Source organism: Phocoena phocoena, chromosome X (genome assembly GCF_963924675.1).
Source record: "Phocoena phocoena chromosome X, mPhoPho1.1, whole genome shotgun sequence".
NCBI classification, from domain to species: Eukaryota; Metazoa; Chordata; class Mammalia; order Artiodactyla; family Phocoenidae; genus Phocoena; species Phocoena phocoena.
Window position 1 is genome coordinate 42,641,816 of NC_089240.1, and position 18,886 is coordinate 42,660,701.

The 18,886-nt window shown below is 46.3% G+C and overlaps 1 protein-coding gene across 1 annotated transcript; it reads left to right on the plus strand.

Annotated features, from left to right (window-relative positions):
- Positions 1-6,749: 6,749 nt before the first annotated feature.
- GLOD5 (glyoxalase domain containing 5) lies at positions 6,750-16,239 on the plus strand. The gene is given in 6 exon segments (XM_065900164.1): positions 6,750-6,812; positions 11,542-11,679; positions 14,682-14,695; positions 14,697-14,798; positions 14,800-14,830; positions 16,111-16,239. Coding segments are annotated over 6 exon segments (477 nt in total).
- The last annotated feature ends 2,647 nt before the right edge of the window (positions 16,240-18,886 follow it).

Below are 18,886 nucleotides of genomic sequence, written 5' to 3' on the forward strand. Positions count from 1 at the left end.
ACAAAATTCAACACCCCTTTATGATAAAAACCCTGCAGAAAGTAGGCATAGAGGGAACTTTCCTCAACATAATAAAGGCCATATATGACAAACCCACAGCCAACATCATCCTCAATGGTGAAAAACTGAAACCATTTCCACTAAGATGAGGAACAAGACAAGGTTGCCCACTCTCACCACTCTTATTCAACATAGTTTTGGAAGTTCTAGCCATAGCAATCAGAGAGGAAAAAGAAATAAAAGGAATCCAAATCACATAATCTCTTAACTACCCTTTGAGATGGGCAGGCTAGGTTCTAGCATGTCCTTTTTATGGACAAGGAAACTGAGCTACAGAGCCTATGTGGTTTAAATGTCTGGATCTGGTGGAAAGGCAGGCATTTTCTTTTTTCTTTTCTTTTTTTGTCCATGCTACACTGCTTGCAGGGTCTTATTTCCCCAACCAGGGACTGAACCCGTGCCCTTGGCAGTGAAAGTGCAGAGCCCTAACCACTGGACAGCTGGGGAATTCAGGCAGGCATTTTCTTTGGGGTAGAAATAACATTCCTTAAACAAGCACTGTCCCAGCACACTGTGTGGGCCTGTGTCACAGGAACATCAAATGGTCCTGAAGGTTGCATGGTTTGGGAAACCCTGGCTGCTGCCCCACTAGCCCCGGGGCCTTTGTCCAAGAAGAAGCACTGGGGCCAGCACTGGGGGGGCAGAGCATGCTAGGTCTCAGTTACAACAGCAGAAAGTGCCTTCATTCTAAGGAGAAGAAGAAATCCACTGTTGGAGACATTTAGTGAAATCAAAGCTGCCTTTAATCCATCTATAGAAAGTTGTGGCTGAATTCTACCAACTCTAGATGTACCCCGAAGCCCGTTATTAAAGCCAAACCAAGCTTCAAAGCACCAGCACTTCATTCACCTCTGGGTCTCTGAAGAACAGGGTCCCATGTCCAGGGTCCACCCAACCCCGGCATGGGAGCCAGTGTCCAGCTTGGAGGTTCAAATGTCCTCCCAGCCCCTCACCCTGGCCAGAGTTCTGCCTGCTGTAAAGGAAGGACAAGCAGCTCCTAGAAGCCAGTAGGACAGAGGAAGCCTCTCCTGTCCATGGGCTCCTCAGCTTGCAGAGCCCATTTCCACAGAGGATTCGATCCACACAACACTGTGTATGTGTTCAGGAATTAATTCTCTTGCAGTAACAAACCAACATCACAATGTCAATGGTTTCACACAATAATAAACATCACAGACTACTGTGAGTGTTCCTGGTTGATAGGTGGACTTCCATGTGGTGGCTGAGAACCCCGGGGTCCTTGTACACTGTGGCTTCACTCTCTGCTGGGGCTCTAGACCTCCAAAAGATGGACAAATGCAAATGGAGAAAACACCACTGTTTGTTAAGGACACATGTCATTTTAGCTCAAGTTCCATTCAGCAGGACTGGTCATATGACCCCATCCAGGTGCAAGTGGGGGTGGGAAATGTAATTTCTGGCTGGGCAGCTGCTTTGCAACAGCTCAACATTAGGGAAGATGAAGTATGACTTTTGGGGACAGCCAACTGTCACTGTGATACCCTGTCAGATGGGTATTATCCCCAGGAATCTCAGGCTGGTGCAAGCAAGTGACTTGTTCAAGGTCACACAGTTAGATCCGTGATTACAAACTTGGTGTCCACTCTCCCAGCTCCTTGCCCCATGCCACTGGACCAGCGAGTTCACTGCTTTGAATTTTAGGAAAAGTCTTAGGCCTGGTGCTTTATTTTACAAAGCAGTTTTAACTTGAGGACTTCACTTCACCCTCAAAATGTCTTGGCAAAGGAGGTGGGAAATAAGTGATCCCCATTTCACAGATAAAGAAACAGTAAGATAGGGGACTTCCCTAGTGGCACAGTGGTTAAGAATCTGCCTGCTAATGCAGGGGACACGGGTTCGAGCCCTGGTCCGGGAAGATCCCACATGCTGCAGAGCCACTAAGCCCATGTGCCACAACTACTGAGGCTGTGCTCCAGACCCCGTGAGCCACAACTACTGAAGCCCACGTGCCACAACTACTGAAGCCCACGTGCTCTATAGCCCGTGCTCCGCAACAAGAGAAGCCACCGCAATGAGAAGCCCACGCACCACAACGAAGAGTAGTCCCAGCTCGCTGCAACTAGAGAAAGCCCGCGCGCAGCAACAAAGACCCAACACAGCACCGCCCCCCAAAAAAGTATATGTTACATTCAAAAGTCCTAAATACAGTAGATTTCAGTGTCCTTGCTCTCCTAATCTCAGTGGTGGTGTAAGACTGTACAATGAAATAAAAACATAAAAAAAAAGAAACAGTAAGATAAACTCTGAAGATTAGTGAGAAGCCCCAGGTCACAGGCACTACAGACCTTCCAAGCCATAGATTATAGATGTTTCCCTTCCTCAGGCATCACCAATATGGACCAAAAGAGGCAGTCTGTGGGTCTTACGTGGTGATTAAAAGTGAAGCACACATTCTAGAGCCTGTCATGTGTGTGGCTTACGTGTGTTAAAAGATAAACTGAGGCACATTTAAATTTTCAGTTTATTTGAGCAAACATTGGAACTGGGCAGTGCTTGGACGTGGTTAGGAGTGCTCCACGACAGGAGCTCCAGGCAAGGCTTTTTTTTTTTTTTTTTTTGGTACACGGGCCTCTCACTGTTGTGGCCTCTCCCATTGCGGAGCACAGGCTCCGGACGTGTAGGCTCAGCGGCCATGGCTCACGGGCCCAGTCGCTCCGCCGCATGTGGGATCTTCCCGGACCGGGGCACGAACCCGTGTCCCCTGCATCGGCAGGCGGACTCTCAACCACTGCACCACCAGGGAAACCCCAGGCAAGGCTTTTATGGGGCAGATGTAGAAGCAAAGTGAGATTATTTGATTGGCTAGAGCTGAAGAGGGTGTTTATTTGGGAAAACTCAGTTGGCTGTTTGTGATTGGTTTTTCTTAAATTTCGATTTCTCGGATACAAGTGCATTGACTCTGGCTCATGTTGGCTGCAAGGCATCAGAGCCGCCTCAATCTAACGGGCTCCTTGTTTAACTACTTGAGCAGGTGGTATTTGAACTTTCCCTTCTTCATCAGTGGTCCCTGAATGCACACCTTCAGCATCATTCTCTCCCCAGCCTGGACCCCAGGAGAGTCCTCTCCCTATTCTGTGACACCATGAGTGTGCACACCACTGTGTGTGAGGCCAGAGGTGTCCCCACCCCAGTGTGTGACCCCAGGGTTATCCAAATGCGAATCTGTGTGACCACAGTTGTGTCCAAATATCATTATGTGTGACCCCAGGATTGCCCACCCCCCAAGCTGTGTCACACTAGCAGTATCCACACCCCAGTCCCAGTGATCATGAGTGTTCAAACCCCCTTATGAGTGACCCCGGGAGTGTTGACTCCCCAATGTGTGTAACTCCACGAATGTCCATTCTCCAATATGTGTGACCCCCATGAGAGTCCAAATACCCATGTGTGTGACCCCAGAGCCACCCACACCACAGCCTGTCACCTCAGCAGTGTCTGCTCCCCAGTCTATACCGAGGAGTGTCCATCAACTACTCTGTGTGACCGCAGGAGTGTCCACACCTCAGTCTCTAGCCCCAGGGGTGCCGACTCATCACTTCTTTGACCACAAGAATATCCACATCCCTTTCACCGAGATTATAGTGGTGTCTACAACACAGCCTATGTGACTGTAGGACTGTCCCCGCGTCAGTCACTATGACCCCAGGAGTGTCCCGTCCTCTGTGGAACACCATGGATATTCATACCCCAGTCTGTGCAACACAAGGAGTGTCCAGTCCACAACATGTGTGATTTCAGGAGTGTCCATTTCCCAGTGTGTTTAACTTCCAGAGTGTCCCAAACTCCCTCTGTGTGACCCTGGGAATGTTTACTCTCCAGCACGTGTGACTCTTGGAGTGTTCACACCTCTGAGTGACCTCACATCCGTCTACACTCCAACCTGAGTGACTCCAGGAGTGTCCAAACCCCCATCTTTGTAGCCCCACCTCTGTCCACTCCCACTCTATGTGACCTCACTGCTGCCCACACCTCAGGCTGTCTGACCCCAGAAGCACACATCCCAGTCTGAGTGACTCAAGAGGTTCTACTCTACAATCTGTGTCCGTGCCCCAGGCTAACTGAGCCCTGGGGTGTCCACACCCCAGTATGTGTGACCCTACGAATATCCACTAACCACTCTGGGTGACTCAGGAGTATCCACCCCCTAGTGTGTGTGAGCCCAGAAGTGTCCACATACAGATGTTTGACCCCAGGACCATCCACACCCTAGTTTGTTTGATTGTAACAGTGTTGACAACACTAACCAATCTGACCCCGGAAGCATCTACACTCCACTCTGTGTGATCCCAAGAGTGTGCCGTGTCCAGTGTGTGTGACTCCAGGAGTGTTCACGCCCCAATGTGTGTGACTTCTGGAAAACCTGACCCCCATTGTCCACTGTGTATTCTGCCTCATGTGGACGTCACACTCCTGTCTATGTGGCCCCAGGAGTGTTCACACCCCACCCTGTGTGACTCCAGGATTATCCACACCCCTGTCTCTGTGACCCCAAGGGTGTCCACAAACCAGTCTGTGTGGCCCTAGGATTGTCCACACAGCAACCACCCAATGGTATGTTCTGAGACGGTACTAGATTCCTCAGCGCTGCCATTCCTGCACACCCTGTGGGTGTGACCTGGGGGGTTGCTGCTCAGGCCTGATTCAGGGGATCACTCTGTCCCTAGCTCCCTCCAACACCATAAAGTGGTCTCTTCTATCCCTATTTCCCCTCACGCTCTCCAGGGGACCATTCGGTTTCCATATCCCCCTCCCCAGCCACACGCACACGTGCACACCCACATCCCCAAATAGACAGTCCCAGCCTCAGCCCCTGCAGGTCTTGTAGAGAGCAAAGGCCAAAGCAGCCAGCCTCCTGCTGCAGACCCTGCCCCACAGAAAGCAGTGGAGAAGAAGCCAGTAAAGGCACCACTGATGAGAGTGAAACCTTCCAGGACCTTGTGAAACATCTAAAATTGGACACCCTCCTCCACAACTAGAATGTAAGCTCCACGTGGGCAGGGACATTTGTCTGTCTTGTTCTCTGATGTCTCCCCAGCACCTAGAACAGTGCTTGGTACACAGACCTCGCTCATTAGGTGTCTGTTGAACGAATGAACCCTTTGACCCAGCAACCCCACTTCTAACTCGAAAATGTACACACATTCACAGAACTGTGTGGGCAAGGCTGGTAGGAGCAAACAACTGGGAGAACCTTGTAAATGTCCATTTCTAGCCAATGACTGTTGCAGAGCGAAATGAATGGTGGGGGTTTATGATGTACCACAGAGCCCCGCCTGATGTGCCGCAGAATGAGTGGGACCTGTGTGTGCCTCTGGGGTGGGGGTGCCTTCCACAGGACATGCTGTTGACAAGGAAAAGTAGTGGGTGGGAGATGGTTATGGTGACACTTCATGCGCGCGTGTGTGTCTGTGTGTGTGTGCATGTGTGCGGGCCTGTGTTTGGAAGGAAACACCAGAAACTGACAGCAGTGGTCATTTTTGGAGAGTGGAGTGGGGATCACCTGTGTAGTCCATATACTTGATGTGTTGTTGGAACCTTTTATACAAACCTCTATTCACATATTATTTGTGTAACTCTTCATAAAGGAACATCTTATGCAAAACACAATATGCATAGCACAGAGCATTTGTGTGTCTGTCTGAGTGAGTATCTGAGGTGTGTCTAGGTACAAGAATCTGAAACTCACATGCCCCAGGGGCTGGACAGGTCATCCTCAAAAGAGAGGGCGCTCAGCTCAAGGTAAGGCGAACAGCAATGGGGCTGATGAATGTTCCCTCTTAGCAGTGAAGGGTGAGGGTGGGGTTGAGAGAGGGGTGGGGACGGGGAGGACTCCAGGGCTCACACCCCAAAAGGATTCAGAAACATTGCACCCTGGGACAGAGAACACTTAATAGCTTCACAATCTTGGCTTGGAAACAGACCGATTATAAGTCAGAGTGGTTATACTCTAACTTGGACTGTTCCTAACTTCATACCCTGGACACAGACTCCCAAACAGATCAAAGATCTCACATTCTGCAGACACAATCTAAATAGATCAGAGGCCTCACACCCTAGAATAAAGGTCCCCCAACAAAACTTTGGGATGGGTGGTTTTTCTATGTTATTACAAAGTAATCCCTTATTATGGATTGAATGTTTGCGCCCTGCCCCCCAAATCCACGCCTTGAAGACCTAACCCCCAATGTGACGATACTAGGGGCCTTTGGGAGATAATTAGGGTTAGATGAGGTCATGAGAGTGAAGTCCTGGTGATGGCATTAGTGCTCTTATAAGAAGACACCAGAAAGTTTCTTCTTTTTCTCTGCCATGTGAGGACATGGCAAGAAGGTGGCCATCTGCAAGCCAGGAAGAGAGATGTCACCAGAACCCAACCATGCTGGCACTCTGATCTTGGACTTCTGGCCTCCAGAATGGTAAGAAAATAAATTTCTGTTGTTTTGGCCACCCTGTCTATAGTGCTACATTTTGGTGGCCTGAGCTGGCTAAGACACACCTTAAGCTTTTACTTTCGAGGCGCTGTGTTTTATGTCAGAGTCCTTATACTTGCCCCATCTACCTCGGTCACCACCAGCAGTCCCCAGTCCGTGGCCCTCCCATTCCTGCCCCTTGATCTCCAGGCACTGAGCCAAAGGGTTGTCCAGAGGCCGGGGGCAAGGAAGCCTACCATGCTGCGCCATCTGCCCTCCAGGCTGCCAGCCAGGATGTGGAGCAGGATTTCGGAGAAGCAGGTGAACAGCGTGGCCCATGGGGGTCTGGGGCACTGGTATTGGCACCAAGGCTGGGCGTTCCCAGCCGGGCCTGGTAACCTGCTTCCCTTTCATGCAGGCTATCCCAGTGTGCTTTCATCCATTTTCCCGTCCTCTCTTCCTTCCTCTTTCAAAGACAAGCAGAGGGCAGCAGAGGGACACGGAAAGTCCCTGTTCTAACACATAGTCTGCCGTCAGCTCGTCTGCCAGGAGTGGGCTGCTGCTTCACTCGGCTCCTGGCTCCCTCGGGGCGGTTCCGGGGAGCCAGTTCAGCCAGGGCCATCTGGATGGGGTGGGGTGAGGCGGGGAGGGGCCAGGAAACAGCGCTGACTTCTTGCTAGAAGAATTCCAGGGGTCCCTGGCACCCTGAAGGAGACTTTGAAGAGGACTTTGTTGAAAGATAGAAGCCTTCCCTGTGGAGGAGGCAGGAGGGAGAGAATCATATTTTGGATACTCTAGTTTATATATATTTACATATATAATATACGTATATACATATACGGTTGTTGTGAGGAATAAAGTGGATTATATTTTGTGTAGTGCTTAGAACAAGGTTTGGCACACTGTAAGCTTAAGTGATTACTATGTCTTGCTGTGGAAAGGGAAAGATGACTGCCATTCCAGTAAACAATGAATGTTGCCTGCCCTCAAGCCATCAGCCACTGTACCCGCAGCGGTGCGCCCTGGAGGAATTTAGGACAGAGAAAAACAGGATACTGGCCCTAGATAGTTAACATGCATATCTGAGAAATGATTTCAATGAGCCAAGACTCTTGCATCTTCTCATACATAAAGCACTAAAATCATTAACTTGGAATGTCTGCTTTTTGTGATTAGCAGTAATCTTTTGATGTTTGACTACATGGTTGTTTTGGGGGGTTTTTTCAGCAAAAACTCTTATATATCCAGGCTCCTCCCTTACCTCTTTGGGGCAGTTCCTGAGAGCTATCTGCGAGGCTGTCTCCTGGGCTACAGTCCTCAGTCCTCAGTAAGGTCCTGAGATAAAGCATAACTCGCAACTTTTAGGCTGTGCATTTTTCTTCAGTCATCTTTTTCAAAACCAGCCTCCCTAACCTCGCCTTGAAAACCTTGCATGATCTGGTCCTGCCTTCCCCTTCTCCTCCTGTCTCACTCTTGGATTCTAAGCCACATGGGCCTTCTTCCAGTTCCTTAAGAGAGCCAGCTTTGCTTACCCTTGAACTTGCAAGGATGGAGCTCTGCATCTGCAAAGCAGAATCTGGGGAGTGAATGTGAGCTAGCAGGGCATTGAATAATGGGAGGAGTAGGTTGAGCTGATTTCCAAAAACTGATCAAAGTTGGGGGATGTGGCTAAAGCAGTGCTTAGGGGAAATCTGTAGCTCTAAATGCCTATAGATCAGAAAAGTTGAAAATCAAGTACCTAAGATTTCATATCAGGAGTCTGGAAAAGTAACAGCAAATTGAACCTGAGAAAGTGGAAGGAAGGAAATTATAAAGATAAGAGCAGAAACTGGTAAATTGGAAAACAAACATACAGCAGAGAAAATCAATAAAGTCAAAAATTGGTTCCTTGAACAGATTAATAACCTATTAGTAATTTCTGTTTTTTCCTCTTAATAAATTAAGAGAAAAAGTATAGACTACCAATATCAGGACTGAAAAGGGAGTGCTATTACGAATCCTACAGACATTAAAAGGTTAATAAGACTTTTTTAAACATATGACTTTATTTTCAATGAAGCCCAAACATCAGTCATTTTCTCATTCTACTGCTTCTGTGTTCATATGGATCCTCTATATCCATGAGGACAGCAGAACTCAGGAATTTTGCTAATGCCTCCTTCACTCATGAAAATAGAAAAGCACAGTACTTTTTTAAAGCTGGGGCTCAAGTGAAATCAATTGTTTAAAATGTAATGGTTTGAAATGGAATTGAACACAGTAGAATAGAACAGGATAAAATAGCATAGGGTGGAATGGTATAGCATGGTGGAATGGAATAGAATAGAATAGAAAGAATAGAATAGAAGTCAGATTTGTGCCAGGCACTGGGCCTAATTATTGTAGTAGATATTCATTAACTGAACAAATATTATTGAACATCTGCTAGTTGTTTGGGATTCAGTGGGGAACAAAACAGAAATCTCTGCTCTTACGAAGCTGATATTCTAATCAGGGAGACAGATATTAGCATGCGCAAAAGGCTTTGAGGCCCACACTGGTCAGAATGGCCATCATCAAAAAATCCACAAACAATAAATGACGGAGAGGATGTGGAGAAAAGGGAACCCTCCTACACTGTTGGTGGGAATGTAAATTGGTACAGCTACTATGGAGAACAGTATGAAGGTTCCTTAAAAAACTAAAGATAGAGCTACCATATGACCTAGCAATCCCACTCTTGGACATATTCCTGGAGAAAACCATAATTCAAAAAGATACATTCACCCCAATGTTCATTGCAGCACTATTTACAACAGCCAGGACACGGAAGCAACCTAAATGTCCATCAACAGATGAATGGATAAAGAAGTGTGGTACAGGTATACAATGGAATATTACTCAGCCATAAAATGGAACGAAATTGTGCCATTTGCAGAGACATGGATGAACCTAGAGACTGTTATACAGAGTGAAGTAAGTCACAAAGAGAAAAACAAATATCATATAATATTGTTTATATGTGGGGTCTAGGAAAATGGTACAGATGAACTTACTTGCAAAGCAGAAACAGAGACACAGATGTAGAGAACAAGCGTATGGATACCAAGGGGGAAAGGGAGGGTGGAATGAACTGGGAGATTGGGATTGACATATATACACTACTATGTATAAAATAGATAACTAATGGGAGCCTACTGTATAGCACAGGGAACTCTATTCAGTGCTCTGTGGTGACCTAAATGGGAAGGAAATCCAAAAAAGAAGGGATATATGTGTACATATAGCTGATTAACTTTGCTGTACAGCAGAAACTAACACAACATTGTAAAGCAACTATACTCCAATAAAAATTAATTTAAAAATAAGGGCCTGGGGGCTTCCCTCGTGGCGCAGTGGTTGAGAGTCCGCCTGCCGATGCAGGGGACATGGGTTTGTGTCCCGGTCCGGGAAGATGCCGCGGAGCGGCTGGGCCCATGAGCCATGGCCGCTGAGCCTGCGCGTCCGGAGCCTGTGCTCCGCAACAGGAGAGGCCACAACAGTGAGAGGCCCGCGTACCGCAAAAAAATAAAAATAAAAATAAAATAAGGGCCTGGGACTTCCCTGGTGGCGCAGTGGTTAAGAATCCACTTGCCAATGCAGGGGACATGGGTTCGAGGCCTGGTCTGGGAAGATCCCACATGCCGCGGAGGAACTAAGCCCGTGCACCACAACTACTGAGCCTGCGCTCTAGAGCCCGCGTGCCACAACTACTGAAGCCTGCGTGCCTAGAGCCTGTGCTCTGCAACAAGAGAAGCCACCACAATGAGAAGGCCGTGCACCGCGACGAAGAGTAGCCCCCGCTCACCGCAACTAGAGAAAGCCCGCGCACAGCAACGAAGACCCAACGCAGCCAAAAATAAATAAATAAAATAAATAAAAAATAAGGGCCTGAGGGCTAAAGGTACAAGGATGGCCTTTATGAGGAACAGGCAAAAGGACAATGTGGCTTGGAGTTCAAGAGCAATGGATGAGGCCGTAGAGATTGGGGGTCATGGTAGAGAGTCTGGAATTTTAACAAGATGACCATGACATCATCATCATCATTGTTAACTCTTACAGCACTTGCTATGTCAGGCATTGTCCTAAGCACCCCCCCTTTTTTTTGGTCACCCCCCCCACACACACACACCCACCAGCCTGTGGGATCTTAGTTCCCCGACCAGGGATCGAACCTGGGTCCCTGGCAGTGAGAGCGCTGAATCCTAACCACTGGACCACCAGGGAATTCCCCCCAACTCGTTTTTTTAAAATTGTTCACAGCAGTCCTATAAAACACATATAAAATCATGCCCACTTTCCAGAAGGGGAAACCAAGGCACAGAGAGTAAAATGTCAGTCTGGCTCCAGAATCTGTTATTTTAACCACTATACTCTGCAACTTATAGTGCACAGGCATCTTATAATCCTGTAGCAGATGAAATGTAAATATACAAATTACTAAAGAATGCGAATCAAGAGAAAGATCTGATGGGAGGTGTGCTGAAGGCAGGAAGTGAGGGGTGGGGCGGTGTGCCCTCCCACTGGGTGTCAAGGTTGATCTGTAGGCACACATGCCCGGAAACATTTATTGCATCTGAGATGCTCCCTTCTTGTCCTGTCCTCTGTTATCGTAACTGTAGAGTGAGAAAGGAGGGGACTGGGTTAAATTGGCCAATAAAGGGCTTGTACTCATGGGGTTGGGCCTCCTCTGTGTCTTATCATTTCTTACAAAAGAGATTAATTCCAGCTCAGGGAAAACAAGGGAGAGTTTGGTTTTGGTCTCCACTCCCCTATCTTCACCTCTATCCCTCTGGAAGGAGGAAAAGAACAAGAAAACAGTGGAGAGTGGTCATGGCAGACACATGGACTCTTATGAATCTACACATGAGCAATAAGTACTGAAGATTCCTCCCAGGACTTTCCCCTTGAAACGGGGGTAGAAGGAAGTATAGTCACCGAGGAGGTGAGAGGAGGTGGGGAGAAGGAAACACAGGAAACATGGGTGTGACTAGTGGCAGTGTGGTCTCTTCTCTTTTTTCTCTTTTTTTAGTCATGGAGGGACAACAGTCAGACCCCTTCCCTGTGTCTTATCCACAAACTTGACCACATTGTGATGACAGTAAAGAGCATCAAAGACACCTCTATGTTTTATTCTAAGAACCTGGGCATGGAGGTCATGACTTTCAAGGTAATCACTTCCCCAAATGCCAAATTGCAGGTGGAGTAAAACTTGATTATACTATTTAAAAAAGTAACTTAAAACTCCAAAGCGCGCACACACACACACACACACACACACACACACACACACACACACACACGAGAATCTGTGAGAAAAATTTAAAGGATCAATGGAGGAGATTCCAAACTCTGAATAGTAGGACTTCCAGAGAGAGAATGGAGAAAAAAGGAAGGGAAGAAATTACCATAGAATAATGCAAGAAAACTTTCCAGTCTTTATATGGAAAGGGTTAACTGAGTATCTGGCACACTGACACCTAGGTATGTTCCTATGAAATTACAGAACATCAAAATAAAAACAAATCTCCTAGAAGCTTTCAGAGAGGTTAAAAAGAAAAGTAGTTCAACTACAGAGGAAAAGGAAATATGCAGATTTCAGATTTCCCAAGAGTCAGAGACCAGAAGACAATTGAAGAACAACTTCAAGATTCTGAGGGAAAACATTTCAACCTAGAATTCTATGACCAAGCTATTAATCAAGGTGAGTATAGAATGAAACATTCTTAGACATAAAAAGATGCAGAAACTTTGTCTACTTGCTTTGAAAATTACTTGAGAATATGCTATATCAAAATGAGTGCTTAATCCAGGAAAAAGAAAGACATAAAAGTCAGGACACCGTGGATCCCAAGAGGAAGATCCAGAAAGATACCTAGAAAACAATCAGTCCAGTTTGGATCAGAAGGAAAGGTCTCAAGAAAAAGAGCTTCAAGGTAAAAAGGAGGTTTCCAGAGATTGACTACAATCCTTGAGAATTTGGAACTTCAAAAGTGGGAGATGCACAGACACTGAATGTGTCTTAAACTGAAGGGGCCCATGGAATGGCAAACAGGGTAAAAAATGTAAAACTAACACAGAATGCTATGCATAAAAATAGAATTATGCAGTATCAGACTGGATATATACATAGCAAGACAGACAGCTCTTAAAAGATCATGCTGAATGAAAAACGAAGAAGCCAAATCAGGTCTATAGCATGGTACCATTTATAACATACACACATAAAAAATACACTTTTTACAATAACTTATGAAAAACCAAAGGATGAACATCAAACACATTAAAATCATTGCCCAGGGTGGGGACAGGAATGAAGAATGGAGATAAAAAGATTAAACATACAAATAAAACTAGAGAAGGGTCTTGCGTGGCCCAACAATGATAGTGAGGCATATGAAGCCTCAACCCCCGTTATTTGGACACACTTGAGTGAAATTTCAGTACATCTAGGATCAAGAAAAGTCCTAAGAGCTGCAGTAGTGGAGGGTGGGTGCATCATCTATAAAAAGAATGAAAAACAGATTAACATCAGACTTCTTATCAGCAATACCAGATTCAGGAAGACAACGAAGCCACATATTTAAAAGGCTGTGAGGGGACTTCCCTGGTGGTCCAGCAGTTAAGACTCTGCACTCCCAATGCAGAGGGCCTGGGTTTGATCCCTGGTCAGGGAACTAGATCTCACATGCATGCCGCAACTAAGAGCCTGCATGCCACAACTGAAAAAAAAGATCCTGCACGCTGCAGCTAAGACCTGGCACAGCCAAATAAATAAATATTTTTTTAAAAAATAAAAAAATAGGGACTTCCCTGGTGGCGCAGTGGTTAAGAATCCATCTGCCAATGAAGGCAACATGGGTTCGATCCCTGGTCCAGGAAGATCCCACGTGTCGCGGAGCAACTAAGCCCGTGCACCACAACTACTGAGCTTGCGCTCTAGAGCCCGTGAGCCACAACTACTGAGCCCGAGTGCTGCAACTACTGAAGCCTGCGTGCTGCAACTACTGCGCGTGCCTAGAGCCTGCGCACTGCATAGAAGAGTAGACCCCACTCACCACAACTAGAGAAAGCCCCAACACAGCAATGAAGACCCAAAATAAATAAATAAAATACATTTATTTTAAAAAGTAAAATATTAAAATTTTTAAAATAAAAAATAAAAGGCTGCAGGAAAATAACCTATAACCTCAAATTCTATACTCAGCCGAACTATCATTCAAGTGAAATAAAGTTATTTTCTGATAGAATGGATGTAGTATCCATCATGGTGAGATGAAAGGGACATAAAATGATTTTTTTTAAAATGGCAGAAGTTAAGAGGCACAGGAGAGGGAGGCAGGATGAAGAGGATAGTAGGGCCAATGAGATACTATGTTCGTCCATCAAAACATAAAGATGAAAGTGGGTTATTTTAAAATTGTAAAGGAACCAAAAGAGGAGCTAAAACCGATGACAGAATTTCGTTGGGAGGGGTAGTAATGTGGATGAGCTAAATTCTCATTTATCTTAACAGGGAAAGGATAGAAAATGTCTGAAGTTGCTAAATCAAGACATAGTGGCACATCAGTTAGGGATTGTTTGGAGGCATGTGGGAGAAAATTTAACTACCAGCGGGTTAAATAAAATAGAGTTTTCTTTTTCTCTCATTCAACAATCAGTCCAGAGGTAGGCAGGAAGGGCTCAGGCAGTGGCTGGAAGGAGGAAGTGAGTGGGCAAAAAGTATCAGCTTAGTGGGGTGGGGAGGTTCCCAGATGCACTGCTCACAGCCTCTGCGGACATCTCATCGTCTCGTCTTACATGGTCACCCAGCAAGGAATGCTGGGAAATGCAGGTTTTAAAGCTGGGTGTACAATAAACCCCACTGAAACTTGGGTTGTGTTTAAAAGAAAAGGGGAGAAATGTATATTAAGTAGACAGATTGCAGTCTCTGCCATGGGTAGTATAAACATATTATTTGGAGGTATGGAAATAATTTCCAGAAGAAACATATACACACGTTGAAAGCAGTTTGCCTCTAGGGAATGAGACAAGCGTGGGGCAACGGGCTGCTGCTTTTCATCAAAAACCTTGTTCTACTTTTTATTTTTTAACCTTGTTGGGGTAGGTAGGGGGCTTTGCCTCACACTCATCTTGGAGGTTTAGTTCCAGGTTGTCTTCTCCCCCAAATAGGGAGACCGGAAAGCATTGTTTGGGAGACCAGAAATTTAACCTCCATGAGGTGGGAAAGGAATTTGAACCCAAAGCCGCTCACCCAGTCCCTGGCTCCCTGGATATATGCTTGATCACAGCCTTTGAAGGAAATGGTCCAGCACCTCGCGGTGAGTCAGACTTCCATCCTCTTTTGAGAAAGCTGCTGCAGATGCAGTGAAAACAGAAGCATGACTCAAACTTCAGACATAACAGGTTTCATCACATCCAGATAAGATCTATGCACAATTGTTTATTCACTATTTTTACTGACATCATTTTTCCCTGTAAGCAAATGTATTTTTTTTAATAAACTTATTTTATTTATTTTTGGCTGTGTTGGGTCTTCGTTGCAGCACGCGGGCTTCTCATTGTGGTGGCTTCTCTTGTTGCAGAGCACGAGCTCTAGGCATGCAGGCTTCAGTAGTTGCAGCACGCGGGCTCAGTAGTTGTGGCTCGCGGACTCTAGAGCACGGGCTCAGTAGTTGTGGAGCACAGGCTTAGGAGGATCTTCCCAGACCAGAGATCGAACCCATGTCCCTTGCATTGGCAGGCGGATTCTCAACCACTGCGACACCAGGGAAGCCCACAAATGTATTTTAAAAGAAAACTTTACATCACCCTTGTGAAAAAAAATTATACCTAAACTCTATTTATATAAATACATTTATGTAAAAAGAAAATGTTCAACCAAGTAAATGAAAACCCATTATATCTTGGCATAAAGGGGAGGTAACTGTAAAAACAAACAGCTATAAAAGCATCACAATGCCATTAGATTATAGCCACTTCCATTGCCCCACTCTCTGGGCCTGACAAATTTAGATTTGGCAAGTAGTTAAGGACTTCGCATCCACCGGAGACTTTCTTCTTTGTATAATCAGAGGACTGAAAGAGGATTGAAGAGGGAATAATTTCTGACTCACTGTTATTTAATTTAGTGTCCTTGTAATACTTAAAATGATTTCATTTGAAGGGGTCATTTGTTCTCCTTTTGGGGACCACAGATTGAGGTATTAAATACACTTCATGCAAATTGACCTGGACTGCTTTGAAAAATATCAGTGAAAAAGTCTGGTTTGGAAGGAAAGTGGGTAAAGCATCGGGATTGAGGGTATGGACTTTGGCCCAGACTTGCCTGGGTTTGAATTCTGACTCTGCCACTTACTAGATAACACTAGGTACATTATCATCCCCATTGGACAGATGAGGAAACTGAGGTACACAGCAGTTAGGTACTCTTCTTGAGGTCATAAAGCTAGTAAGTAGCTGGAGCAGGGTGAGGGAGGGGAGAATGGTAGGAGATGAAGTGAGAAAGATAGAGGGGTCTTCTAGACCACTGTAAAGAATGAAATTTTGGTCCCACACATGGACTGTGATGAATGACTTTTGTTCTCTCCTCCCATTTCAGGCTTGTGATGTCCCCATTGAGGAGGGTCCAGTCCCCAGAATGGGGGAAAAAGGGGGCAAAAGTATGTCCATCTACTTCCAAGACCCTGACAGAAACCTCACTGAGGTGTCCAACTACATCTCCTTGTGATGGAGGCTAGCTCCCCGCCATCTTGTCCCCTGCTATGTCGCCCTTTCCCTTCCTTCCTGCAAACCCTCGCCCAGGCCCAGAAACCTCTAAGAACTGAGGACTTAGGCACTTCACACATCCTGCTGGAAGATCTGAGGCAGGTTTGGGACCAACATGTCTGAGTGTCCCCCATCCAAGCTGCCCCAATAAATTAATAACTTTCAATTAATATGAGCTCTTCATTAATTACTGTTTCAGCTTTATGTATGGGTGTTTGTCCAGGACGTGAGGTCTCTGAGCTGTTTGGGGGTCAGTGACCAGGGTATGACATCACTGAGGACCAAATTTAGGGTCATCGCCTTCGGATTCAAGGCCCCTGACAGATTTCTCCTTGTCAGCGAGCCCATCCTTTTTCACCCTTTTTGATTCACCTCACTCCTTCCAAGTGCTGCCTGCTGTTTCCTCCACCACATTGGCTTGACTGAACCCCAAGATCTCTGTGATTCCCATGGGGCCTTCACAGCCCAGATGATACTACCTCGTCCTGGAACGCCTTAGCTGGTCTCATCCCCGGGGAATGTGGCACTTTCTGCCTTTGGATCTGGTACATTCAGACTCATCTCAACTGAGGCTCAGCTCTTGACAGAGTAGACAGATGGGACAAGAACAAATTTCCTCTGTTTCTGTCCCCTTCCCCCACCATTTACTCAGTCAACCAACCAATAAACATACATTGAGCACCTACTGCATGCTTGGCCCTGTTCCAGGCATTGGAGACACAGTGTTGAACAGAAGAGATAAGCACATCTATGTTTGTGGAGCTGCCATTCTAGTGGGAGAGACAGAAAAGAAATAATATTAAGTAAGGAAAATATCAAGGGTGTTAGAGGATTAAGTGCTTTGGAGAAAAAGAAAATATGGAAAAGTGGTGACACAGATAAAAATCACTGGGGCAGTTTCCAATGTGTAATGGGATGGTCAGGGGAAACCTCACTAAGGAGACATTTGAGCACAGACCTGAAGACATGAGGGAGGGAGCCGCGCTAATAGCTGGAGGAAGAGCATACCAGGCAGAGAGTACAGCCAGTACAAAGGCCCTGAGGCATGAAGGGGCCATGGCTAGTATGTGTGAGGAACAGCGAGGAGGAGGCCTTGCAGCGGAGCAGAGTGAGTGAGGGGGAGCGGCAGGAGGTGAGGTGGGAGAAGTGGAGGCACAGATCACGTGGGGCCTCACGGGCCATGGAGAGGACTCTGGCTTTTACTCTGAATGACAGGGGAGCCGCAGGAGGGTCTTGAGCAGAGGAGGGCCATGATCTGACTTAGGATTTAACAGGCTTCCTCTGGCTGCTGTGAGGAAAATAGACTGCAGGGTTGAGGGTGGAAGCTGGGGGACCCTGAGGAGGAGGCCACTGCAGTGGTCCAGGTGAGCGATGCTGGTGCTGGCAGGGGAGGTGATAAAAAAAAAATGGTTAGATTCTGGAGATACTCTGAAGACGGAGACTGGATGAGTTCACCAAGAGAGAAAATGTCAACTAGAGAAGAGGCCCAGGGACATTTAGAGTTCTGAAACAAGAGGAGGAAACAGCAAATGAGGCCGGAAAAGAGGAAAGGGGAGAGTACGGTCCCTGAGCAAATAAGAGATGGATATGAAGGAGTACATATGAGGATCTCCTGGAGGTGAGGGAGCCCCTAGTTCTGTGGACTCTGGTCTCTAAACAGTCTCCAGGTGGTAGTTCAGTCATGCCCTATGAATAAACTCCCAGGGAGCCCCCAAAATGTTGGGAATAGAGGATGGTTAAGGATGTGAGTTTCAGCACACGAAAGGCTTTGCCAAAGGCTGTAGCAGGTTTCCTGCCTATTTTTACAAAACAGCTTGTCTTGGACCCAGATGTTATATGCCTAGAGATAGATGATTTATGGAAGGAAGGAAGGAAAGAATGGAAGGGAGGAAAGAAGGAAGGGCAGCAAATGGGTGGATAAATGAATGGGTAGGTGGATGGGTGGATGGATAGATGGTTGGGTAGGTGGATGGATGGATAGACTGGTATCCCCTGCCCCAGCAAAAAACTCTTCCACGTGTGTGTGCACAGAGAAAGACATATGAGTTTGTAAGTTACAGGTTTGCTGTAATAAGAAAAAGACTGAAAACAACCCAGATGTCCATCAGCAGACGAATGGTTAACCAAACTATAGTATATCGATTCCATGGACTATTACTTGGCAATAAAAGGGAATGAACTTATGAGGCCATCATTACTTCATACCAAAACCAAAGACATAATTAGAAAAGACAACTATAGACCAGTATCTCTTTTGAATACAGATATAAAAATCTTCAACAAAATACTAGTAAATAGAATTCAGTAACATATAAAAGGATTATACACCATGACCAAGTAGGATTTAGACAAGAATAATCCAAATGCCATGGGCTTGGACCAAGCTCTGGAGCCCCAGAAGATGCCAGGAGGGAGGGAACAAGTCAGGGAAGGCTTCCGGGAAGAGAGGGGAAGAAAGGCCGTTGGGGCTGAGTCTCAAATGGAGGCCTGATGGAAAGGATGCTTGGCCCAAACACCCACACCCACCCCTGCCCCCACCCTCGTCGGTCTCCCCCAAAGCCTGGCCTGGCCCTGCCGATTCCCTTATCTGCCCACTCCCAGCTGCCTCC